This window comes from Brassica napus, chromosome C2, assembly GCF_020379485.1.
Source record: "Brassica napus cultivar Da-Ae chromosome C2, Da-Ae, whole genome shotgun sequence".
Lineage (NCBI taxonomy): Eukaryota > Viridiplantae > Streptophyta > Magnoliopsida > Brassicales > Brassicaceae > Brassica > Brassica napus.
The window spans coordinates 48,964,708-48,992,177 of NC_063445.1; the positions used below are offsets into that span (position 1 = coordinate 48,964,708).

General features: G+C 35.3%; 3 protein-coding genes, 1 long non-coding RNA gene and 1 pseudogene across 5 annotated transcripts; 4 read left to right on the top strand and 1 right to left on the bottom strand.

Moving 5' to 3' along the window:
* The first annotated feature begins 435 nt into the window (after nt 1-435).
* On the top strand, nt 436-1,877 carry LOC106378621 (replication protein A 70 kDa DNA-binding subunit A-like). Its single transcript, XM_048749175.1, has 7 exons — nt 436-564; nt 641-905; nt 993-1,092; nt 1,187-1,311; nt 1,403-1,487; nt 1,553-1,682; nt 1,848-1,877. Exons 1-7 carry the CDS (start codon nt 436-438, stop codon nt 1,875-1,877), a joined length of 864 nt encoding a protein of 287 aa, XP_048605132.1.
* A 71-nt stretch (nt 1,878-1,948) lies between these two features.
* LOC125582536 lies at nt 1,949-11,719 on the bottom strand. Its single transcript, XR_007319996.1, has 3 exons — nt 11,012-11,719; nt 10,115-10,864; nt 1,949-3,069 (listed from the first exon to the last, which is right to left on the bottom strand). It is a non-coding gene; the product is annotated as an uncharacterized LOC125582536 (long non-coding RNA).
* Nucleotides 5,429-9,614, top strand: LOC106378620 (annotated as a pseudogene).
* Nucleotides 11,720-21,219: 9,500 nt separating the features above from the next.
* LOC106382067 (PLASMODESMATA CALLOSE-BINDING PROTEIN 1-like) lies at nt 21,220-22,821 on the top strand. Its single transcript, XM_013822028.3, has 4 exons — nt 21,220-21,584; nt 21,718-21,960; nt 22,072-22,108; nt 22,353-22,821. The coding sequence occupies exons 1-4, from the start codon at nt 21,533-21,535 to the stop codon at nt 22,516-22,518; spliced, it is 498 nt and encodes a 165-aa protein (XP_013677482.2). The 5' UTR covers nt 21,220-21,532; the 3' UTR covers nt 22,519-22,821.
* A 2,001-nt stretch (nt 22,822-24,822) lies between these two features.
* On the top strand, nt 24,823-26,875 carry LOC106382065 (erlin-2-B). 2 transcript variants are annotated; one of them, XM_013822027.3, is made up of 8 exons: nt 24,823-25,073; nt 25,263-25,427; nt 25,512-25,571; nt 25,638-25,796; nt 25,938-26,084; nt 26,176-26,390; nt 26,472-26,580; nt 26,654-26,875. In XM_013822027.3, exons 1-8 carry the CDS (start codon nt 24,966-24,968, stop codon nt 26,732-26,734), a joined length of 1,044 nt encoding a protein of 347 aa, XP_013677481.1. In that variant the 5' UTR covers nt 24,823-24,965; the 3' UTR covers nt 26,735-26,875. The 2 variants fall into 2 exon arrangements, with proteins under 2 accessions (XP_013677481.1, XP_013677480.1); XM_013822026.3 differs by having other exon boundaries at nt 24,856-25,073; nt 25,260-25,427.
* The last annotated feature ends 595 nt before the right edge of the window (nt 26,876-27,470 follow it).

Below are 27,470 nucleotides of genomic sequence, written 5' to 3' on the forward strand. Positions count from 1 at the left end.
TTAACATATTTAAAGCAGAGAATATACGCATAAAATCTAACCACGCAATAACTCCTTGCAAGATAAGTTCCAACGATATTTCTAAATCAGTTCTATATCTTCTCAAAATATTTGATTTACAAAAGATGTTACCTAAGTAAACGTGAATACCAAGGTGCATATCTTTTTGCTGTAGATTACATTGTCTCATAATTTAGTTCGGATTAAAACTAAATTAGTTACCATAATTTCGGGCAACCTATTTAACAATATTTACAACGAATCCTATAATATTTACAACAGATCAATTATAAAATCAGAGAATATACGCACTAAATCTAACCAGTCCATAACTCCTCTTGACCTAAATTATTCACTTATCTATATATACCGAATCCAAGACGGCTTTAACATCCACACACATCTCATAAAACAAACATGTCTGCCTCAAGAAAAATGGTTCTTATCAATGATCTCAAGCCTTTTAAAGAGGAATGGCGAATTCGACTCAAGCTTCTTCATACATGGAAAACAAAGACTGATTATGGGGGCGAATCTCTTGAGTGCATCTTCGCTGACGAAACGGTAAGATCATAAGGTTTATAATTAATTTAATTAAGGCATCCCAAATTATATTGAATCTAATACTACGTTTTTGCAGGGTCAAAAAATTCATGCCTCATGCAAAAGAACTCTGATGTATCGTGTACAACGCGATATACAGCTGGGAGAATGGAGAGAGCTTGAAAACTTTAAGATTTCAGCTGCTGGAGGTCAATATAGACCATCGAAATTTCAATACAAACTCACCGTCATTGGAGATACCAAGATAAAACCTACTGATTATCGTGATGAAAATCAGTTCCTCTCTCTAGCAAGTTACGAGGAAATTGTAACAGGAAAGCTCAATACATTTTTTCTGATTGGTATGCACCAAAAACGATCCTCACTTTACTTTCTATTTTGTGTGTAGCACTTTATAGTTATTTGAATTTATTATGTTGCTTAAACAGATGTTATGGGCCAAGTGGTAGATCTTGGAGAAGTAGCTATCTGTCAATTGAAAACTGGTGAAAACAGGAAGAGAGTAAACTTTCGTTTGCGTGATACTAGGTATTAATTTTGTATTTCTTTCCGCGCTAATGGTTTTGACACTATTCTGATGTCTCCTACAAATTTTCTGTGTTTTGCTGATTACCAAATATAGTGGGAATGAACTGGTATGTTGCTTATGGGGACCATACGCTGAGCAAATTGAATCGCATGTGGAAGAATCAAAAGATGAACCTATTGTATGCTTGATCCGCTTTGCCAAAATCAGTAATTTTAGAGGTATACACATAATTATTTAAATCGAGTTTACACTCATTCTATTTATCTAACCAATTTATTAATCGTTTCCAACCTTCTGAGAAATATATAGGTGAAGTGCAAATCACCAACGCTTTTGATTCTTCAGTTTTGATGCTTAACCCAATCATGGAGGAAGCTATTGACTTTAGACAGAAGTAAGTTGATTTAAATTGTTTATGCGTATAATATTTATACTAAAAGAAACTATGTTGAATTTCAGGATGTCGCAAACTGATCTTCCCTTAGCTCTTTTGGGTAGCAGTGATGAAAATAAGGTTATCAAGCAAGTAGTTGATGATTGGAATGAGGTTGACATTAAGTGTATTTCTGAGATATATCTTGCTGTTGAGGTAACTTAACAAAGAATTAAATATTTTCCATAGTGTTAGTCTATCCTATTATTATATGTTTACAAAAATCTTTTGTGTAACCATTTAGGCTGAGAGCTGCAAAATCGTCTGTACAATAGAAGCCATAGACACGGATTGGGGTTGGTTCTATTTTGGATGTAACAGGCACAATCGACGTACGACCAGAGTTGGTAGGAAGGGCGGTGGTAAGATGGTTGAATCTGAGAAGCGAGTATTCTATTGTGATGTGTGTCGTGCAAACACAACTGATGTCTCACCCAAGTAATCACCCAAGATTATTATATTATTTTCTCATTGTTTATCAGCCGTGACTTACTTGAAAATTACTAACATTCAATATAATGGTTTGACATTTTCTAAACCTGCAGGTATAAGCTTCATCTGTTTGTGAAAGATGACACAGGGTCATGCCAGTTAATGTTACTTGACACTGTAGCTAAAACTATTATTGGTGAAAAAGCTGAGACACTTTGGGATGGGTCATATGCTGAGGTAACAAATGTTTATTGGAGATATTTATTTTATTACTTTAAGTATAATTTTGATAGTAATTTTGAGATTTACAGATCGAAGACCCAAATATTCTGCCTATTCCAATCAAAAACTGTGTTGGAAAATCCTTTTGTTTTGGTATTTCCATTGCAAATGATAATGTAGCCAACGGTTCTGATACCTTTAAGGTCTCTGAGGTCTGGTCTGGAGATCACATTCATAGAATAGAATCACTTTCAGAACCAGTATCTCTGATTGAGACCAATTCATCTACACTCTCAACCGGCGAGGTCTAGAGATTGTTATTACCCATCCTAACTATTATTTGTATATGCATCTTGGTATCCTAATAATTTTTTATTATTATTAGGTGCGTTTGATTGATTATAACAAAGAGAGTTCATCAGATGTTTCAACACCTTTCTCCAAGCGTAAGGAAGGAGATGCTGAGCTTAGTGACATGAATTCTACATCTAAGAAGCTTCGTGCTCAGAGCATCAAGGTGGAGAAGATTAAGGAAGATTAGTTATGTGAGGACTACCTTACATATGGCCAGTTGTTTGTTTTGTTTTTTTCATGCTTTTGTTTTGAATTTCCCAGTTATTTCCGCATTTCATTTTGTTTTTATTATTTATCTTATTACAACTATTTTGGTTCAATAAACTTTGTTTTTTTATGACTTATGATGTCAAATTGTCGTTACTATACTTACCTAACCAGAAACTTAGCATGTAACACTCTATAACTTATTGTACACTACGATAACTCAACCAAAAGTTTATTCGAAAATACCTGTTTATGCCGTTAGTAAAACAATGCTGTCTATATAACAACATCCCTTTTCTCGGACTTGCAACTTCCATTCCAAGTGATCCTATAAAAATCATTAAAAAAAAACGTTATCTAAAAAACGTGAATGACACAGAGCTTTGTCAAATATAACTAAACAGGATTCAATTTTACTGACTTAAAAAATAATTAAAAATCGATGTCTAATAAAGATTCTATCAAATATATTCTGTTACCATAAGTGACACACAAAAGGACTTAACTAACAACTATCTTTGTGCTAGAAATTTAATATTTAAGATCATCCTAAATCCTCATTTCTGCAGTCCATAAAACATAGTAAGGGTTTTCTTCTGCTGAGGCAACCGAACTATGAAAAGAAAAAGACAGATTTCGAAAGAAATCTCTTACAAGGAGAATGATAACACAGGTTTGAAACAACAATCGCTGTCAGGAAACCAGACCATAGACCAGAGGAATATCCAACCATCTGTTGCTATCTGTTCTGTTTTTAAAAGATTTTTTGATGATCTGGATCTACGACCTATTTCTAAGTATAATTATGTGCGAGAAGGCCAGAATATCAGCACACCAAAAACCCCAACTTGCAAACGCAGATGTGTTCTCGGTAATGATTTATTAAAAACGTGGTTTTGATCTTCAAAATAATGATATGTTAAATAAGCAAGTTGAAATTGTTTCATTCCTGATCTTCTTATCATTCTCTTCGTTTCAGGTGTGGATTTGGTGTCAAACCAGAATCAAAATACGCCTTTGCAAAGAAGCTGTTTGACATCTTTATCATGTAAGCAGAGATATGTACACAGGAGAATATCGGCTAAGAGAGTGAATATTGTAAACCTCTTGGTAGTGTTATATCTAATGTTTTGTTCTATGTGTAGCTAAAGATAAAAGCTCAGCAGAAAATAAAACACTACACAAGTGTCTACAGCGAAGGAAGAAAATACCAGTTCTCAGGGACATTACTAATTTCAGTGAAACACATTTCAGTGAAGTTGATAATGCTCAAGAAGGTCTGTGTACAAGGACACCGAAAACTCCAAGTTATAAACGTAGACGTGTGCTCGGTAAGTCTATTTAATAAACCTAAAATTTTACATGATCTTATTTAATAATATAGATGATTGCAGGTGTGTCTCTGGACTCAAACCAGTCTACAAAAACTACAGAGCAGAGAAGTTGTTTTACTTTTTTGTCATGTAAGAATGTATATGTATCTAAATCTAAACAAATGGTTTGAAAAATGAAGTACATGTTTCTAAACAAAAGAATGTTTTTGGTAGTGTTTTTTATAATTTTTTAAAAATTGTGTAGCTAAAGATCAGAGGTCAACAGAGACAAACACCACACATGTACCAAACAAGAGGAAGCAACGACAGAACAAAATATCAGTTGGATATGACATTCCCAATATAGACCAACTACACGATGATCATATTGAAGATGATCCAGAAGAAATGAATGATTGTGATGTTGATATTGAAGGTGATTTGTTTTCATATGTGTTTTAATAGTATTGATGTTACAGAATTTGTACCTCTTTGTCCTAACGTTTTTGTACCTATTTTCATTGTACAGGAATAATTGAGGAAATTGATGCTGACCTAGAGTTTGATGTTAGCTCACAAGAAACTACAGACTCTGAAAATGATGATCTCGGCCTAGATGTATCTAACGCAAACATAACATATCCATTTAGGCAGGAAGTCAAAAGAAAAACTAAACCTCTTAGAAAGAGTTCTATATGTAAATCAAGAGGTATATGATATATTCAATTTGCATGTGAATTTCATTATGATTGTATTTGCTATAATATTAAAAGTATATTGTCGTTTTTAACATATGCAGATTATATAGATGAGGGTGATCCATCATACACATGTTCCCATTGTGGTGCTATTATGTGGTATGGAGAACGGATTAACAGGCGCAGGAATACACATACTCCTTCTTTTACTTTATGTTGTGGGCAAGGTCAAGTTGTGCTGCCCCTTCTAAAAGAACCACCAGAAGTACTGAAAAAATTAATGATGGGAGATGACAAGTTAAGCAAACATTTTCAGAAAAATCTCAGACCTTATAATATGGTTTTCTCATTTACTTCGCTTGGAGGAAAAGTTGAAAGATCTGTGAAGAAAGGTGTTGGTCCAGATATGTTTCAGTTGCACGGAGAAAATTACCATCTACTTGGGAGTTTGAGACCACCAGATGGTAAGACAGCCAAATTTGGACAGCTATACATAGCTGACACTGAAAATGAAGTGAAAAACAGAGCCAATTGTTTGAGGTAACCATTGATGCTTTGAACAGTTTGTTATATTATGATATGCCACCTTTGATTTGTTCAGCATTCTAACATTTGGGTTTTTTTTTGTTGTATTTTACAGCAAGAGTAGCATGAGTGTAAAAGTAAAAAAGCTGATACTTTGAAGGAAGAAATCATTGAGGTTTTGATGAAGATGTTGAATGAAGTGAATCCCTATGTTAAGCAGTTTAGGTCTGCCAGAGAACGATTTGATACAAATCCTGAAGATGCATTTCACATGAGGATTATTAGTGATAGGCTCACTGATGGAAGAACCTATAACGCACCTATGGCATCTGAAGTGGCTGCATTAATTCCTGGCGATTTTAATCTTGATATGGATAAAAGAGATATAGTGCTTCAACAACATTCAGGAAAGCTTATGAGAATTAATGAAATTCATGCATCCTATCTAGCACTCCAGTATCCTCTACTGTTCACATATGGAGAAGATGGTTTCAGGCTTGGGATTAAGAAAGGTGTTACTGAAGCTACCAAGAAACAGAAGAAAGCTACAATTAGTATGAGGCAATTCTTTGCATATCGTCTTCACGAACGCAAGAATGAGTCGGGACATCTCCTTCATGCTCGACGTCTATTTCAACAGTTTTTGGTTGATGCCTACACCACTATAGAGTCTAATCGTCTACGCTATCTTAAGTTGAATCAGTCGTCTTTGCGATCTGACAGTTTTGACTCTATTAAAGAGTCTGAAAATGCTGGGAGGACTAATATGAATGAACAAGGGACAGAATTTGTGTTGCCAGCTTCTTTCACTGGTGGTCCTAGATACATGAAGAACAATTATTTGGATGCTATGACCATTTGTAAGCATTTCGGATTTCCTGACCTTTTCATCACCTTTACGTGCAATCCTAAATGGCCAGAGCTCACCAGATTCCTTAAGACAAGAAACTTGAAGCCAGAAGACAGACCAGAAGTTATTTGTCGGATTTTCAAAATGAAACTTGAATCGTTGATGGATGATTTAACTAAAAAGCACATTCTTGGGAAGACAGTCTCATGTGAGTTAATGTTTATATATCTAATCTATTTAACTTTTCATACTTACTAAAAATTTTTTTTACAGCTATGTACACGATAGAGTTTCAGAAACGTGGTCTACCTCATGCACACATTCTTCTGTTCATGCATTCTGACTACAAGCTTCCCACCACAGATGACATAGACAAGATTATTTCTGCGGAAATCCCTGATAAATCAACAGAGCCTAATCTTTATGAAGTTGTTAAAGACATGATGATGCATGGACCATGTGGAGCTGCGAATATGAATTCTCCATGCATTGAGAATGGATTGTGTTCTAAGGGATATCCAAAACCATATGCTGAAAGGACTACCGTTAATAAAGATGGGTTTCCTGTATATAGAAGGCGTGAACAAGTGGAAAATTATGTCGAGAAGAGTGGTGTGAAATGTGATAATCAATGGGTTATTCCTTACAATAAGGAACTCTCTCTTCGTTACCGAGCTCACATAAATGTTGAATGGTGCAACCAAGCCGGCTCAATTAAATACTTATTTAAGTATATTAATAAAGGTCAAGATCGTGTCACTGTGGCTGTGGAACCTCCTGACCATGTTGTTACAAACCAATTGGGAAGTCTTGATGGAAGTGTAGAGAAAAAAAAAGACGAATTCAAAGATTTCTTTGACTGCAGGTAGTAAACATGATTCCATTTCATTAAAGAAATACCCGAGTCAATATATATATAGATGTGAACAAATATATAGCGTGTGTTAACAATTTTTTTTGTTTGTTGTAGATATGTTTCTGCCTGTGAAGGTGCCTGGAGAACTTTCGGTTTTCCAATTCATTATCGATCTACTGCAGTCGAGAAGCTTAGTTTTCATCTTCCTGGAAAACAACATGTTATATTTCGAGGTAAAGATAAGATGGAAGCCGTGGTTAGTCGTAAGCTCATTGAGAATACAATGTTCTTAGCATGGTTTGAGTTGTGTAAGATCGATTCACTTGCGAAAACCCTCACATATGCGCAAATACCGAACTTCTTTACTTACGATAAGAAGTTGAAGAAATTCAAAAGAAGGAAAAGAGGATTTAGTCTTGGCAGGATTAACTATGCTCCACGTAAACAAGAAGATTCATATTATCTCCGCGTGTTGTTGAACATTGTAAGAGGTCCTACCAGTTATGAGGATATAAAGACATTTGAAGGTGTTCTTTACAAGAGTTACAAAGAAGCATGTTGTGCACGTGGCTTATTAGACGATGATCACGAGTATATTGATGATTTGTTGAGGAGAAGTTATGATAGCTCTGCAAGTGATTTACGACAGTGTTTTGCTATGATGCTTAATAATGATAGTTTAGCATCACCAGAGAATGTTTGGGAACACACGTGGGAGTGTCTGTCGGAGGATATTGAATATAACCGGAGAATATATTTCAAAAGACCAGGTTATTCTTTACTGTAAAAAATTATATAAAATTTCTGTAAATATATATATGGAGAGATTATTTATGTCTTAAGGTGGCAGAGGTGTTTAACAGTTTCTATTTCTTTTTCTAGGACTTGTGTTGAGTGATGAGGAGAAGCAAAACTATGCTTTACAAGAGATTGAAAAGCTTTTGAGACACAACGGGGATTCACTTGAGAGATTTACTAATATGCCAAAGGTTCCAAAATCAAGTATTAACGATTCAAATGTTCTTATACTGGATGAGCGTAGCTATTCGCGCGAAGTGTTGTTGGAAACCCTTGAGAGAGATGTTCCAAAGATGACAGATGAACAAAGGAGAATATTTGATGAGATTCTTGATGCTGTGACTAAAGGAACATGAGGGACTTTTTTTGTTTATGGATTTGGTGGGACTGGTAAAACTTTCCTTTGGAAATTACTATCAGCAGCTATTAGATCTAAAGGCGATATTGTTCTTAATGTTGCATCGAGTGGAATTGCTTCGTTGTTGTTACCTGGTGGTAGGACAGCTCATTCTAGATTTGGGATACCTCTAAATCCTGATGAGTTTTCATCATGTGCGCTTGCTCATGGAACAGATCAAGCTAATTTAGTAAAAGAAGCATCGCTCATTATATGGGATGAAGCACCTATGATGAACAAGCATTGTTTTGAAGCATTGGATAGAAGTCTGACTGATATTGTTGGGAAACACAGAAACAAACCTTTTGGTGGAAAAGTTGTTGTTTTTGGAGGTGATTTTAGACAGGTTCTACCAGTAATAAATGGAGGTGGTAGGGCAGACATTGTTTTGGCAACATTGAATTCTTCTTATCTATGGGAGCACTGTAAAGTTCTAAAACTCACAAAGAACATGCGGTTGTTATCTGGTTGTTTGACAACTGAAGAGGCAAATGATCTTAAGGACTTCTCAGATTGGATATTAAAAGTGGGTGAAGGCAAACTCGCAGAGCCTAATGATGGCGAAGCTGAGATTGAAATCCCTCAAGAGTTTTTGATTACCAACTCTGAAGATCCTATAGACGCTATCAACAAAGCCGTGTATGGTGATTATTTATCCTTTCAAGAAAACAAAGATCCAAGATTCTTCCAAGAAAGAGCTATTCTATGTCCTACCAATGAAGATGTTAATATGGTCAATGATTACATGTTGGATAAGCTTGATGGTAATTTTATAAATATTGCTATCGATTTATTAGCTGACTTATATATCATATTTGTGTACTAATCAAGTGTTTCGTAATTTTGCAGGAGAAGAAAAGATATATACCAGCGCAGATAGTATTGATCCAATTGACAAAATTTCATTCAATGATGAAGCTCTGGGTCCTGATTTTCTCAACAAAATAAAGGTTTCTGGTTTGCCAAACCATAGTCTTAGGCTCAAGGTCGGATGTCCTGTTATGGTTTTAAGAAACATAAATCCTGCAGCTGGGTTAATGAATGGAACAAGACTACAGATCACTCAACTTATGGATTTTATGGTTAAAGCTAAGATCATTGCTGGAGAGAAGGTCGGAAATACAGTATATATTCCTAGATTGTTGATCACTCCATCAGACACAAGATTGCCTTTTAAAATGCGTAGAAGGCAATTGCCTTTGGCTGTGGCTTTCGCAATAACTATTAACAAAAGTCAAGGGCAATCACTATCTGAAGTTGGTTTATTTCTACGAAGACCTGTGTTTTCACATGGACAGCTATACGTGGCTGTTTCAAGGGTCACATCAAAGAAAGGACTGAAAATTCTGATTGTCGACAAAGATGGTAAAGCTAAACAGAAAACTACTAATGTTGTTTTCAAAGAGGTTTTTAATAACCTTGAAGAGTCTGAGTGATAAGGTATTCTCGCATTCTGATTATCTTTAAGTTTTTCTGCTGTTGTAGATATTTTAAAAATTTAACCCTCGCAACTGTTTTTGAGGCATGCAGGTTCAGATGATGCATTGAGAATCGTTGGGATGTAAGGGTATCTCTTACTTGTGCGCAACCAGAAAGAGATTTTTATATTTATATTGTTTATGTTCCTTTCATGATTCAGACAAGCATGATTGTTTTCTCTAAGCAAATTTGTTTAGTGTGTTTCTGAAGATGGTTGTTTTAGTTTGACAAATTAGAGTTTTTCTTTAACTGTTATACTTAGTGTTTTTCTTTAATTTAGATATTTATGAACGTCTTTGTTATTTATAACACATTCATTCACAAGAACCCAGATATGCATCGTTATTCAATCAATCCTAAAGCCATATAATACTATCTAAGGCAATGGTTCAATCTTATTTCTAAATCTACATGCTACTACATTGCTTTCATCTAAGTTAAGATCATAGTTACTAACCGTGAGTTGTTGTCTGGATTCACTTGCTGAACGTGGGAGAGAAACTTCTTTCTTCATAGCTTCTGATCGTTCTTTCACCAACATCTGTTCATTATAAAAAAAAAACAATCGCTCAACACACTAGAAAAGTACACAATATAGTAATCTCTGCAACTTTGATAAATATGTAAATACAAAAATTAATAACTGCCCCTCCTTACTTCTTTTCAACTTACTTGGGCTCTGATCACGAAAATCACTTTCTTCCTTCTCCACTGCCTTGCCAAAGAAAAGGTTCTCTGTAGAAGCAACCTCACTAGACTCCTTTGATAGAACTACCCGATCTATCAACTCCATTATAGGTCCAATAAACTTCTTCTATGTTTGACGGAATTATACATAAGCTGTTATGCCAATTCCAATAAATATACACACTTACAAACCAAATAAATAATTAACAAAAATGAGAAACACCTTCATATTGCTCATGAATGAACAATGGCAGATTCTTCAAGGCCCGCCAAGAGGTCAATTTGCAAACATTGAAATGAAATTTGACAAGAAACATCATCACCAAATTAATATACAGTTACCAAATTCTCTAATTAATTGAATAATTAACAAAAAATACTTACCATGTACACTCCGATAATCTTAAATCCTCTTCCATCTTCTCTGTTCGTATTCTCCTATGAAGCCCGTGTGTTAAGACATGAATTTTTATAAACTACTCTTATATGAAATGTTTCTTAGCTTGACGCGTCTCCCGTTCTACATGATGTAGATCGCCAACAATCAATCTCTAGAGCGAAATTTATCAAAACCTAAAGAACCTCTAAAACTGAAGCTTTATAGAAATAAAACAAAACCTTAAGATTCGCAAAAGGAAAAGCTTTAATAGTGATTAGGGGTGGTTACCGTTTTTCTCTTACGATCTGCACTCATATTCTTAGGTTTGATTTGGAATCAGAAGAACATGTCGTCTGGATCTTATGTTTGTTTAGATCGAAAAATATTTTTTGATCAATTTTTGTCGGTGACAAAGAAAACTGTTCGTTTGTTCCCGGAAAAAAAATTAACATATACCTAATGAGTTTGTTTTGATAAAAACGTTTTTTTTTTTGGGCCCAACCCATATTTAAAACATCACAGCCCAAATCATAATCTAAATTACATTTTCATTGAAATTTTGATTAATATTTTGTTTATAAAAATGATCTAAAGAAATAAATTATTGAATGGTTAAAAAATATGAATCTTCTTTCTTTCTATAAAAACATTAATTTAATTTGAAATATAAAGACTTTGTTTACATAAATTCAATAAAATTGATAGCATATTATTATTTAAAAAACTATTAACATTTTAATATTATATATGTGCTATGAAGCTTTTTGTAAACAAAAAATTGTACATTTACAATGGAAAACAAAAAAAAGTTATTAAAAAAAATACTAATACCGCGATACAATTCTCTAACATCGTGACACATCTAAAGTATATAATATTTACATGGAAAACCAAAATCATTCTTGCAAAAGCCAACACCCGCGCGGGCGCGCGGGTCCATCTCTAGTTATAATTATGAGTTTCTCTCGGTATACGGAGAAATAATAACTTCAAATATAGTTTTAGTTTAATTAAAAAAACACTTAGTTTACAATATAGTATCATTATTTTATATTTTAATGTTCTAAATTTGAAAAAGTAAAATCAAAAATATAATTATATGTAATTTTTTGATTTTGTTTGATTATTTTAGTTTTATTTTATTTTAAATTCGATAGAATTAAAATTATCACTACAAGAAAACACATGCTTAACGACGAAATTTAACGAGGAAAAATAATCCTCGTAAATTTACGTCGAGTTTACGAGGAATTTAAGTGAAAAAATAAAGTCATCGTTATTTCCTCGTAACGTAACGACAAAAGTGTTTCGTCGTAAAGTGGATGTAATTTTACGAGTATTTTACGAGGAAAAACTATTTCCTCGTAAATACGACGTAAACTTTGCGTGTTATTTACGAGGAAATAGTTTACGTGTATTTAGCGAGGAAATTTTTGAACCCACCAACTTTGTAGGTGTTACACGTTTTTTTTGGCCACCTAATTAATTTTCGTCGTAAATTCATAGGAAACTTGCAACTACCAGATTCGAAATTTCCTATAAATATGGATGTTTGAACATCATTTTAAACACACCAACAACAAAAAACGTGAAAGAAAAAAAAATGGCTGGCTCCGGGACTATTTACGAGTTGCGGAAGTGGATGTATATGCATAGAGATGCTAACGGGAGAGTGACGAAAGAATACCTTGCGGGTCTGGAAACATTTATGCATCAAGCAGATTCAACACCGCTCGCCCAAGAAAGTGGTAAGATGTTCTGTCCTTGTCGGAAATGCAACAATTCGAAACTGGCAAACCGTGAAAATGTTTGGAAGCATTTAATAAATAGAGGTTTCACGCCAAATTACTATATCTGGTTTCAACATGGAGAAGGTTTTAATTATGATCAGAACGAAGCTAGTAGTAGTAATAGCAATTTTCAGGAAAAAGAACCGGTTGATCATCATTTGCATAATGAACATAGTTACCATCAGGAGGAGATGGTAGATTATGATAGGGTTCATGATATGGTAGCTGATGCATTCGTAGCTCATGATGAAGATGAAGAACCTAATATAGATGCAAAAAAGTTTTACGAAATGTTAAACGCGGCGAATCAACCACTTTACAGTGGTTGTAGAGAAGGTCTCTCTAAATTGTCGTTAGCTGCTAGAATGATGAATATTAAAACTGATCACAATCTACCTGAAAGTTGCATGAACGAATGGGCGGACTTGTTTAAAGAGTATTTGCCGGAAGACAATGTGTCTGCTGATTCTTATTATGAGATTCAGAAACTGGTTTATAGTCTTGGGTTGCCTTCGGAGATGATAGATGTTTGCATCGACAACTGCATGATCTATTGGGGAGATGATGAGAAGCTAGAAGAATGTCGATTCTGCAAGAAGCCACGATTCAAGCCGCAAGGACGGGGACGTAATAAGGTACCGTACCAAAGGATGTGGTACCTACCAATTACAGACAGATTGAAAAGATTGTATCAATCAGAGCAGACTGCTGGAAAGATGAGATGGCATGCCGAGCATACTCAGACGGATGGTGAGATGACTCATCCATCAGATGCAAGAGCCTGGAAACATTTCAACAAAGTACATCCGGATTTCGCTAGCAATATCCGGAATGTGTATCTCGGATTATGCACAGATGGATTTAGTCCGTTCGGAATGTCAGGGAGACAATATTCATTGTGGCCAGTCTTTCTTACTCCATACAACCTGCCACCGGAGATGTGCATGCAACGGGAGTTACTATTCTTGACCATATTAATACCTGGTCCGAACCATCCAAAAAGGTCCCTGGGTGTTTTCCTACAACCACTGATAAAAGAGTTGAAGGATTTGTGGTCAACAGGGGTGAGAACGTATGACTGTTCAACGAAGACGAATTTTACGATGCGAGCGATGCTTTTGTGGACCATAAGTGATTTTTCTGCCTATGGGATGTTGTCTGGATGGACTACACATGGGAGATTAGCTTGTCCATATTGTAATGGAACGACAGATGCGTTTCAACTGAAGAATGGGAGGAAGACAAGTTGGTTTGATTGTCACCGTCGATTTCTTCCCATTGGTACCGAAGAAACAAGAATTTGTTTAGGCACAAAAGGGTTGTGAGAGACACTCCTCCTCCATATCTAACTGGAGAACAAATTGAAGCGCAAATCGACTACTACGGAGCTAACGAAACAGTTCGTTGGGGTGGTAATTGGCATGTCCCTCGTAATATGCCAGATTCTTACTGTGTTCATCACAACTGGCACAAGAAGAGTATATTTTGGGAGTTGCCATATTGGAAGGATCTTCTTCTGCGCCACAACCTCGATGTGATGCATATAGAGAAGAATTTCTTTGAGAACATCATGAATACAATATTGAATGTCCCAGGGAAGACAAAAGACAACATAAAATCGAGGTTGGACTTGCCGGATATTTGCTCAAGAAGCGAGTTACATATTAAAAGCAATGGACAAGTTCCCGTTCCGATATTCAGATTATCTTCAGAAAAAAAGTCGGTGTTGTTCAACTGGGTGGCATCAGAAGTGAAGTTCCCCGATGGGTATGTTTCGAATCTCTCTAGATGTGTTGAAAAGGGTCAAAAGTTCTCCGGGATGAAGAGTCATGATTGTCATGTCTTTATGCAACGACTACTGCCCTTTGCATTTGCGGAGCTACTTCCAACAAACGTACATGAAGCACTTGCAGGTACGTAGTGTATTATATCACAATAATTTACAAAATAATATATGACTAACAATGTGTTTAATTTTTTTTTGAATATAAAAGGCATTGGAGCATTTTTCAGGGATCTGAGCACACGCACTCTTAAAGAAGAAGTTGTGGAACAGCTTCAGGAGAACATTCCCATCTTATTGTGCAACTTGGAGAAGATATTTCCTCCCGGGTTTTTTGACGTCATGGAGCATCTAGTTGTCCACCTCCCATATGAGGCATTGCTTCGTGGACCTGTACATTACGGATGGATGTATCAGTATGAGCGAGCCATTAAATATTTGAAGGGAAAAGCAAAGAACCTCGCCAAAGTTGAAGGTTCTATAATTGCTGGAAGTTTGACGGAAGAAGTTTCTCACTTCACATCGTACTACTTTGCGTCAAAAGTACGTACCCGGAGAAGAGCTCCAAGAAGATATGATGATGGTGGTGTTGGTGTTGCGCCAACATATGCAGTTGCTGGTGTTCCAGACATCTTTAGCCAGATTGGGCGACTCGGTGGGAAGTCTAAAGAGGTTTGGTGGTCGAGTGAATAAGACGCTCATAGTGCACACACCTATATTCTACTCAATTGCGAAGATCCATTGATGCGTTATTTTGAAAGGTAACATATATTGACACTTCGAAACACATATAAGTATAATTAATTGTATAATTGCGAGAGATTCATTCCTATAAAATGTGATTTTACAGCCTATTTGTTTCTCAAGTCGAAGAAACATTTCCTGGTATATCCACAAGTGACGTAGACAAAAGGAAAGATCAACACTTCATTAAGTGGTTGCGGAATCAGGTATTAACTCAAACTCTTTTTTCATACATGATCTGTATTTCATTAACATTCTCTTTATTTTTGCAGGTTGATTATGACGACGACGATGCAGATTATCCTAAGTGGTTACACGAAGTAATTCAATCTCCACTTGTAAAGGTCACCACATCACAGATGTATTTCACACGAGGCTATACTTTTCATACATATGACTATGGTAGACAGCGGGCGACCAGTAACTATGGAATATGTGTGAAAGGGGAAACAGATTTCTACGGGATCTTGACGGAGATTATTGAAGTCGAATTTCCAGGGATACTGAAGCTGAAATGCGTCCTCTTCAAATGTGAATGGTTCGACCCCGTCGTCAACAGAGGTGTTCGGTCTAACAAATTCGGTGTAGTTGATGTCAACGGTGGACGAAGGTACAACAAATTCGAGCCTTTCATCTTAGCTTCACAAGCAGACCAAGTTAGCTTCCTTCCATACCCTCGGATGAGAGATTCAGGTATAAATTGGTTAGCAGTGATCAAAGTTACACCTCGAGGACGAATCATCAGTGGAGAAGAACCACCATTGCAAGAAAAACAGATAAATGAAGTCGAGGAACCTGAACAAGAAATTGATGACATCCTTCTCATTGATCCGCATAATCACGAGTACGAAGATCTTACCGATGATGCCACAGACGAAGCTGTTGAAGACGAGTTTAATGAAAATGATGATGTTTCTAGTGATGACGAGAATGTCGATGTATCCGATTGATGTATTTGTTTTATGAATAAGATGAGGGAGTTTGTTTTATGAATAAGATAATGTGGGGTTTGTTTTATGAATAAGGTAATGTGGGAGTTTGTTTTATGAATAAGCATATGTGGGAATTGTGGTTTGGAATGGAAATAAAGATGGGGTTTGGAATATATGAAGTAGAAAATAAGGAATATGGGGTTTGGGGTTTGGGGTTTCGGATTCTAGGGATTTAAACATAACACTCGTTAATTCCACGTAAGCACAAATCGTCGTAAAGTCCTCGTAGGTCAACGAGGACATAACGACGAAATATAAAAATAAAGAATGCGAGACTCGTTAATTCCACGTAGGATGAAATCGTCGTACATACCACGTAGGATGAAATCGTCGTAAATACCACGTAGGATGAAATCGTCGTAAATATCACGTAGGGTGAAATCGTCGTAAATACCACATAGGATGAAATCGTCGTACATATCACGTAAGACAACGAGGAAATAACGACGAAACTTAAAAATAAAGATGGGGTTTGGAATATATGAAGTAGAAAATAAGGAATATGGGGTTTCGGGTTTGGGGTTTCAGGTTTCGGGTTTCGGGTTTGCGGTTTCGGGTTTCGGGTTTCGGGTTTCGGGTTTGGGGTTCTAGGGATTTAAACATAACACTCGTTAAAAATAACGACGAAACTTAAAAATAAAGATGGGGTTTGGAATATATGAAGTAGAAAATAAGGAATATGGGGTTTCGGGTTTGGGGTTTCGGGTTTCGGGTTTTGAGTTTGGGGTTTCGGGTTTCGGGTTTCGGGTTTCGGGATCTAGGGATTTAAACATAACACTCGTTAAAAATAACGACGAAACTTAAAAATAAAGATGGGGTTTGGAATATATGAAGTAGAAAATAAGGAATATGGGGTTTCGGATTTGGGGTTTCGGGTTTCAGGTTTCGGGTTTGGGGTTTCGGGTTTGGGGTTTCGGGTTTGGGGGTTGGAGTTTAGGGGTTTGGGGTTTAGGGTTTTGGGTTTGGGGTTTCGGGTTTGGGGGTTGGAGTTTAGGGGTTTGGGGGGTTTGGGGTTTGGGGTTTCGGGTTTCGGGTTTTGGGTTTCGGGTTTGGGGTTTGGGGTTTGGGGTTTAGGGTTTCGGGTTTCGGGTTTCAGATTCTAGGGATTTAAACATAACACTCGTTAATTCCACGTAAGCACAAATCGTGGTAAAGTCCTCGTATGATGAAATCGTCGTAAATACCACGTAGGATGAAATCGTCGTAAATACCACGTAAAAGGATTTAAACAAAACACTCGTTAATTCCACGTAAGCAGAAATCGTCGTTAACACCACGTAAAAGGATTTAAACATAAAACCCGTTAATTCCACGTAAGTACAAATCGTCGTAAATATCTCGTAGTGTAAAAACAAGAAAAAAAGGAAAATGAGAGAAATACCAGATTAACATGTGGCAAGACTTCCAGCAATTATAATACGTAAGTCTCGCCCACATTAATTCTAATATCTTTTCCTTTTCCTATTTTTTTCAAATATTTATAATTTGAATTGGATTTTGCTGAGGAATGTGATTTGAGATAATGTGTGATTTGGGAGTTTGTGTGTGGTTTGAGAATGAGAGTTGTGGGTATATTTATAGGAAAGCAAGCCTCGTTAATTCCTCGTAAGCTAAATCGTCGTTAATACCTCGTATAAAAAAATACGGGCCTTTGTGATTCCTCGCAATTTCCTTGTAAAAAAAAACACAGGCCTTTGTAACTGCTCGCGATTTCGTCGTAAACTTACGAGGAATTTGCGACGATATGTAATCTTATATATACACCCGAGCGCTCACTCTTTCTTTCCTCTCTACTTCCTCTCTACTTCCTCTCCATTTCGTAGCAATTGTAAGCCTCTCTGATTCCTCTCTAATTTGGTTAGTTTAGGATAGATTAGGTGGTTAGTATAGGAAATTTAGATAGGTTTGCGGATTTTATGTTATTTAGTGTTGATTAGGTGGATAATGTTGGGAAATATATTGTTGATGTTAATTTTAAAAATTTAATTTTTTTTCCAAGGTTCGAAAATGAAGACTCACTGCCCATTACAGAGAGATCTTCGGTGAGCCGGGTAGTCGTTTAGACCCGGCCTCTTCTTCCGCTCCCGGTTCTTCGGATCAGGAGACTGTCCCCGAGACTCAGTACACTCAGAGAGTCTCTGGGTCTACTTCTTCTAGTGCACCATCGGCTCCTCATGTGCCTTCCTCGATGGCTCATCCGACGATGCCTCCTTCTGTGCCTCCTCCGATGGCACCTCCGATGGCCGCCGATATTCATCCTGATTTGATGGTGCCTCCGAGTGCTCCTTACTCGCAGTACACTGTAGAGGACATTCTCAGTTTGCCAGGCAGAGAAGGTTTACCAGTCATCGACCCAGACCGATCGGACGGAACTTTGTGGTATGTTGCATTAAGTTTTTTTTTAATTCGTTTAAATTTCTTTTATAACATCAAAAAATAATTTATATTTTAAATTTGTATTTTCCAGGTGGGGGGTTGACGGATGTCTTGCATCGGACGTAACCGACACGATCAAGGGTTACTTCTCCATGCCACATCCAAACTGGAGTAAGACGCCTCACTACGTCAGAAAGACGTGGTTCAAAATTTACTCTGTAAGTTTCTATTAATTAATTATATATACTTTAATTTTTTCATGATTTATATATATACTTTCTAAAAAACTAATTGTTAATTTATTTTTTCCAACAGCAAAAATATAATTGGACCTTGGGGATCACTGAGAGGGTGAGGAAGAAGTTTAACGCGAAGGCGAAAGCTCGCTTGTTGGACACGGTCTCCAACTGGAAGGGTGACTGGATCGTGAAGGGGTATGAGCGTGGCAAACCCGCTGAGCTCACCACGGATGTGTGGGATGGCCTCATCCGTTATTGGCGCCTTCCTGATTCCATTAGAATCGCCCAGGCTTGCTCTAACTCCCGTAACACGGTCGATGAGCACGGAAACGGGCCGATGCTTCACACTACGGGCCAAAAACCCCACGCCGGTGTCCGTTTGGAAATGGTAATTAAATATTTTATTAAATAATTTTTTTAATATATATATTTTATTCTAACTTTCTTAAATGTTTTTTAGGCCAAAGAGACGGGACATCTCCCGTCTCTTATGGAACTTTACGAGAGGACCCACAAGAACAAGGCGGGCGTATTTGTAGATGGCAAGTCCGAGCAAATCTACAACGACGTAGTTGCTCGGGTTGAAGACCGCCAGACTCAGCTGACCCAGCAGTCTACCGACGGGTTACCCGTCACCTTATCCACACTTGAAGTGGATAAGATTTACGAAGAGGTAAATTTTCAAAAAAAATTATTTTTTATTATTCATTTAATATAACTTTAAATTTTTACTTACAATATTTATTTTTTATTTTTAAGGTTGTCCCTAAAAAAAAGGGACGGACGTTGGGGATTGGTTCCGTCAACGATGTTCCGAGAGAGACATCGTCTTATGGTCAGCGACGGGATGATGAAGTCACTGAGCTGCGTAGAGAGTCCGCTCAGCTGCGTAACGAGTTGACCGCGACAAAATCTCGTATGGGTGGAGTCGAGGGCTTCTTGGACGTTATTGCGGCCACAAATCCGGAATGAGAGTCCATGTTGAGGAACATGCGACAACAACATCCCATTCAAGGCGAGTCATCCGACGTACATAACGAGGCGGATGTTACGAGGAGGAGTGATGAATTCTACCAGGCGATGAACGACCCTTAGTTTTTTTTTTTGGTTTTTGTATTATATAAATTCAAAACTTATTTATATATAAAATATTTTCATATTGATTTATTTTTATTTTAAATTTTAATTTATTATTAAATTAAATAATTTTAATTATTTTTTAATTATATTTTTAAATTCTGTAAAATAATAGAAACGAAGTAAATTCGTAGCTAATGTACGACCTCTTTATGTGGAAACCTTACGAGGAAATGACGAGAAATAGTAAACGAGTATTTTACGAGGAAACATTTACGAGAAAATAACGAGGAAAGATAAACGAGTATTGTACGAGGAAATCCTTTCGTGGTTGTTACGTGTATTTTGCGAGGAAACGCTTTCAAGGTATTTACGTGTAGATTACGAGGAACTCGTTTCGAGGTATTTACGAGGAAATATAGCGACATCCTTACGTGGAATATTGACGTGGTCTTTACGACGAAAAGCTCTACTTCGTCTTTACGACGAAATATATTCCTCGCTAAGTTACGACGAATTAGCGAGGAAATATGTGTTACGACAGATGAGTAACGAGCAAACGCGCTTCCTCGCTAATTCGTCGTAAAGCCTCTTTTACGACGAACTAACGAGGAAAACCGCTCTCGTTAAGATTATGTTTTCTTGTAGTGTATATTCACAAAAGTAACATTTTATTTATATGATAATTACTATTTATTTAAGTATGTATATTATTTTACAGTTTCAAAATTCTATATTTATATATATATATAAACTTTTTTTATTTAAAATATGATAAACTGGTAAAAATCAATTTGTTAATCTACTTAATGAACTGATCATATTTTTTCTAAAAAAATCAATCAATTAACTATCAACAAAAAAATTATTTGATTTGTGTTTTTTTAATTGTATTTGTAAGGCACAATTAAAAATAAATTTGATAAATATAAACATAAATAAGAACAGTTATTATTATATTTTTAAAATATTGACAAAAATAAAGTTTTTAAAGAAAACTTCTTTTAATGGTTTACCATATTTAAAAAATCTTGGTAAAAATATACTAACATTTATAATGAAATTATACATGTCATAATTTTTCAAAGTCACCATTGTTGCTGATATTGAATATAATAGTGATACATAAATAAATCATTTCCTAAATAATGTCTAGGGAAAACTAGGGGAAATGTGTCCATTCCCAACTTTCTTTATCCAACGTAGTTGAAGTACATTGAACATTAATGAAATACTAATTAAGTTTTTTTTTTCGTTTTTCATAATACCATTATGGTCTCACGATCAAAACACGATTACTTCGGTTATGTAATCACTAAATTTTGTCTTAAAGAATAATTGAATCGTACCAAACATTATAAAAATAAAATATTCGCATTAAAATAAACCGAAAATTTGACCATGGACAATAAACATTCCTGGTTAAACCTTGGAACCAGAGAGAGAGACGGTATGGTCTTATGACACTTAGAGCGTGTTTATTGTAGATCTCTTAGGTTGAGTCTTTTATCCTAATATAAGATACGGTTTCTTAGTTTTTAACTAAAAAAGCTAAAAAACGTCCCTTAAATAAGAGATATAAGAGACATCTCTTAATTTTTAAGACCGTATCTTATATTACGATAAGAAACTCAATCTAAGAAACCTACAGTAAACATGCTCTCACTTTTACTAATAAACTCTCTCATCTAATTAACTGTAATCTCATATATATCCTTGTTCTTCTTCTCTCTCATCTTGGATTGTGTTTTTAGCTTCGGGAAACATCATGAGATTGCTAAATCTTTTGTCAAAAAAAAAAAAACATCATGAGATTGCTTCTTGGTCTTTTGTTTCTTTTGGACTTAACCAGCTCTTCAAGTAAGTTTCTTGCCACTTTCTCTCAAATTCTTCACTAAAGCGAATATTATTTTCATTATGGGTCTCCAGCAGACCACTGATCTTGAGATTTCAAGCTAAAAGAAAAATCGTTTATCTTTCTCTCTCTTTCTAGGTGCAACTTATTGTCTATGCAGAGATGGAGTTGGAGAGAAAGATCTTCAGACATCAATAGACTATGCATGTGGAGTTTTAGGAGATTGTAATCCAATCCATGAGAAAGGTCCTTGTTATCAACCCAACAATGTCAAGGGTCATTGTGATTGGGCAGTGAATAGCTATTTCCAAAGATCTGGACAACTCCCTGGAAGCTGTAATTTCTCAGGAATTGCTACTACCAGCCCCAATCCTCCTTCAAGTAACTCCTCTCTTTACTGAAACCAAATCCTTAAAATCTAAACTTGTTGGTAGATGAAGTCAGAATCTCAATCCTTTTGACGATTTCCTCTGTTTTTCTTTTGTTTTGTAGCTGTGGTTACTGGTTGTATCTATCCTTCAAGTCCTGGGTATGTTTATTGGATTACACTTCCGTTAAACTCTTTAAGATTTTCCCAAAAAGGACAAAGCAGTTTTAAATTTCTTTTTTAATTCTTTATTCCTTCCTCACTATCATGATCTAGCCACCAACCAATTAGCCGCAGTTGACATAAAACTTATTCTGTTTATTTTTTTCCATGATTTGGTACGAGACATTGTTTGGTCAAAACTTGTCTCTAAAGTTTTGTGTGTTTAACCTAACTTTGTCTACAGAAGTACAGGGACAACTACAACAACGAGACCTCCAGGAACACCGACGTTTCCTGGACCTCCTGCCTTTGGTCCAACCGGAGGTTTTGATCCTTCAGGGAATGATGCTTTGAGTTTGTTCACTTCAATAGCACTCACACTTGGTTTCGTTGTCATTGCGTTTCAATAAAAAGGCAGTGTGACTAGAAAGTGGGGTTGAGGTTTTTGATGTACGGATGAGATTTTGCCACGTACGATTGCAAGTTCTTTGAGGCAGACATCCACTTTAGGTTGGTTTCTTGATGTTAGGCTTTTTTTGGTTTATTGTTTTTTTTCTTTCATCTATGCAATGCAAGTAAGAGTTGATTCTAAGAGAATCTTTCTTTTTAAGTGTTATATGCCGAGTGAAGAGAACACTTATGATAAGAATGTAAACGACAAGCAAAGTGGAAAAACATGCAAAGTAGTAGAGTTGTGGCTCAAAGAGATCTGTGGAAGGGTGTGATACAGTTGGATCTAAGTAATTGGGAGTGGACAAATCTCCAAAATATCACATTTCTAAGTTTATGTCACAAAAGTAACCCTCAAAAACTAAAATGACCAAAATACCATTTTATCTTTTGAAAAATTTAAATTTTTTTTATTTTTCAAAATTTGAAATCTTATCCCAAAACCCCACTCCCCAACCCTAAACCTTAAATCCTAAACCCTAAATCGTAAACCCCACCCCTTAACTTTAAACCCTAAACCCTAAACCCCATCCCTGAACTCTAAACCCTAAACCCCATCCCTAAACCCTAAACCCTAAACCCTAAACTCTAAACCCTAAATCCTAAACCCTAAACCATAAATCCTAAATCCTAAATCCTAAACCCCACCCCTTAACTCTAAATCATGTCTAAATTAATTTACCATTGGGGTATAAATGTATATTTATCTCTTTTGATAAAACATTAAGTGCTATTTTGGACATTTTTATTCTTAAATGCTATATTTATGACAAAAAAATTTTTAATACTATCCTAGTCATTTTCTCATAATCAAAATCATATTAAAGTAAGTACTAGAATTTATCTGGTCATTAACTCAAAAATCGATATTAAGGTGAACCAAGAAATTTCTAGGTTGATCGGTTCAATTTTATTTAGATGCGGTTTGTAAAGGTTTTAGAAACCATGACTGATTTTTAACCGGGTTTTATGTAGGATCAGTTCTTTCAAAACAACTTAGAAAATATACATATTTATGTATTCTAATCGATTTGAAAATGTATACAGAATTTAATTAAGAGAATTTCCTTAGGATAGTCTATTTTAAGTTTTTGTCACAAAAATAGTTTTCAATGAAGAAAATGACTAAAATAAGTTTTATTAAAAGGGCAAAATATATTTTTACTCTAGTGCTAACTAATACTTATGGTTTAGAGTAAAGGGGTAGAGTTTCAAATTTAAAAAAATAAAAAATAAATATTAAAAATTTCAAAATAAAAAAAGCTATTTTGGTAATTTTCTTTCTTGAGATCTATTTTTGTGACAAAAACTTAAAAGAGGCTATTTGAGAGAATTGTCATTTAATTAATGATTTTCAAAGCCAAATTAATTTTAATTAATATTTGTAAATATATATATTTAGTTTATATTTTTTTTCTTCTAAATCCATTAAAATCTAATACATAATTTATTTGAAAATGTATATAGAAGTTAATTAATGATTTTAAAAGCCGTATGAATTTTTACCACCACTAAAGGGATATTTTCAAAAATACATTCTTCATTAAGTGGTAAAAGACTCTTATATCCTTGTTCTCTATATATATAATAAATCATTATTTAAATAAAAATAAAATAATTTTTTTTTATATTTTTATGTTTTCGAATTATATTTTTTCAAATTCAAACTTTTTTATAAATTTTTTTTTTGAATTTGTTTTTCGAAATTTTTTTTTAATTTTTTTTCAAAATTTCTTTTTGAAAATCGAAAATTTTGTTGGAAACTATTTTTTAAAAATTTTTTAATATTTTTTAAGTTTTTATTTATATATTTATTAGATTCCTAAATTTCACATTCTAAAAACCCTACGTTTATATTAGTTAGCCCTAGGGGTATAAATGTCTTTTACCCTTCATTAAAAGTAAAGGTAAAATTGATTAGTGTAGACGTGAAAAACGATACTATGAATGTGGTATTTGTGTCAATTTCCCAATTTTAATTAGTATTTTTTTTATATATATTTCTAAATACACTAAAATCTACGGTAGAATTAAATCAAAAAATCCCAAAAATTGAATAATACATCATTTAATTAATCTTTATAACTCACATAATTAATAATACAAGATTTGAAGAAATTCAAAATTTTCTTAAACTGATTTCTCTTAGCTCTTAAGATATCAATGATTTATAAAAAAAATAATTACATGTAAAAATGCTAATAATCTAAGAAAGTTTTCAAGAACTTCACAATTCTATAAAAAGCAAGCTAATCTTAACTCTCTTTTTTTCTCTCATAATATAAAAGTAGAACCATATCTGCAATGACTTCTTGACTTAGTAAACCCAACCCGTTGACTCAACTCCATCCAACGGTTGAATAAATCTTCCTCATTGAAAGACATACCGGTCAAGCAAATTATCGGCATGGATCCTCAGCAACGGAGAACAGAAACTGGTCACCGTCCTCCTCCTGGCGGCAACATGACTCCTATTCTCGTTGCGTTTGGTGTTTTCATCGCAATCGCCGCTTTGGTAATAACAGAATCGTTGATGTTTTGTTTTTATATGGATCCTTACTATTCTCCGTAACATGTTAGATACTTGCTTCGAGTTTGAGTTGACTTTATTTTGCTTTGTACTGACAGAACATGATTGGGTGGTCACTGAACTGTTCATGTTTTTCTTTGACCAAGATATTTTTATTGTCTAATGGATTAGCAGGTCATGTTCCCTTCATCGTCGGTGCACCAAGTTCCTGAAGGTCACGTTGGAGCGTATTGGAGAGGTGGTGCTCTTCTAAACATCATTACAGAACCAGGTTTTCATCTGAAGCTGCCGTTCATAACCCACTACGAGCCTGTTCAAGTTACTCTCCAAACAGATCAAGTGAGTCTTATGCCATTAAAAGTTTGGATGTATATGTCCAGATTGTAACTTTTTTGACTAATTATTACTTCTCTGTGCCTTTAGGTGAGGGATATACCATGTGGCACCAAAGGAGGTGTCATGGTTACATTTGAGAAGATAGAAGTAAGACCCTAAGATGTTTTTTTCCCACTAATTACATGTCGTGACCAGAGTAAAAATGATTTTTAGGTTGTTAATCGTCTGCGTAAGGATTATGTGTATGACACTTTGCTTAACTATGGTGTGGACTATGACAACGCATGGATATATGACAAGATTCATCATGAGATCAACCAGTTTTGCAGCTCTCATTCCCTTCAGCAAGTCTACATTGACATCTTTGACCAGGTACTTGAATTATATATCTTGGAACATATCAACTTTGATCTTTATGGTTTTGAAGCTTTGATATTCAGTTCGAATAGAAGCTTACTTTTGGATAATGTTTACATTCTGTCTGGTAACTCATTCAATCAAATGTGTTTTCAGATTGATGAGCGAATGAAAGAGGCTCTTCAAGCTGATTGCACACGTTATGCTCCAGGTATTGAGATTATTAGCGTGCGTGTCACAAAGCCGAAGATCCCAGCGAGTGTAAGACGTAACTTTGAGCAGATGGAAGAGGAACGCACTAAGGTACGTTCTCTGATGCATGATAAACAGGTAGGAATCTGTTTTAGCAATAAATAATGGTTTAAGAAACTGTTGGAACTGAATGGTTTTGAAGGTGTTGATTGCTATTGAGAAACAAAGAGTTGCTGAGAAAGAGGCAGAGACAAAGAAAATAATGGCCATTAGTGAAGCCGAGAAGAACGCCAACGTTAGCAAGATTCTGATGCAACAGAAGCTGACTGAGAAAGACAGTTCACGGAGGGAAGCAGATATCGAGAATCAGATGTATCTTGATCGTCAAAAGAGTCTCGCCGATGCAGATTACTACCGGTAATAGCCAATCTAAAGAACACATAACAATAGTAAATGGCTCTGATGTTTACTTTTTACTGCTCTGATCAATGTCCCTAGTGTACTGAAAGAAGCTGAAGCAAACAAGTTGAAGCTCACTCCTGAATTTCTCGAACTTAAATTTATCGATGCCATTGCTCATAACACCAAAATGTTCTTCGGGGACAAGGTTTTACTCTGCTCCCATCTCTCAACTTTTATTTCTCTGTTTCTAATTAAGTGTATGTATCTATACTATGCAGGTACCTAACATGGTATTGGATCAAAGGCTACTTGGGAACTTCTTGGATCATTCCACAAAAGACAAATCTAGTGATACATAGACATATCCAGTCCCCAGAAAAACAAAAACTTCTTTGTATTGTTGCTGTTCGAAAGCTTTTCTTATGGAGATCATTTTACTGAACCTAATCTCTTTATAAACAATGTTTTATCTGGAAAAAAAGAATCTCATTTGGACTAAATCTTATACTTTAACCTACGCTCAAAGCTCCCACAGAGTATCAAATATGTGATTCTAGATAATTATCTGTTTTGTAACATGTGAAGAAAAATTGATCACTTGTCAAATTCAAACGCAAAGTCCAAACATATCGAAACTCCTTTTGGTCTTATTATGCTGAAAATGCCCATATGTCTTGTAATACTTTACATATACACATGGAAACTTCTCCAGACAACCATCACAACATACATACAGTTATAGAGAAGATCTGGTTTGGATATAACCATACATGACTCCAAAGCGGCGGGGATAACCGGGTAAGAGGCAAAGCTTAAAAAGATCACAAGAGAGAGTCTATGTGTTGAAGAAACATAAGAAGAAGATATATGTGGTTCATCAGCTTTAGGATGTATAATACTCCCATTATGTTGTTCGAGAAGTTGGCCAGCGATTTTGACTCTGTTGGAGAGAAGAATTCGTCTTCCTCGACATATTTTCCTTGAATTCACAACCGCTAATCTCTTGGCCGCGTTTAGGATTCTTGAAATTGTGAAGTAAATGTTAACGTTAACGCAAATAAACAAGCAATGGTTATATTTTTTTTTGTCAACTAC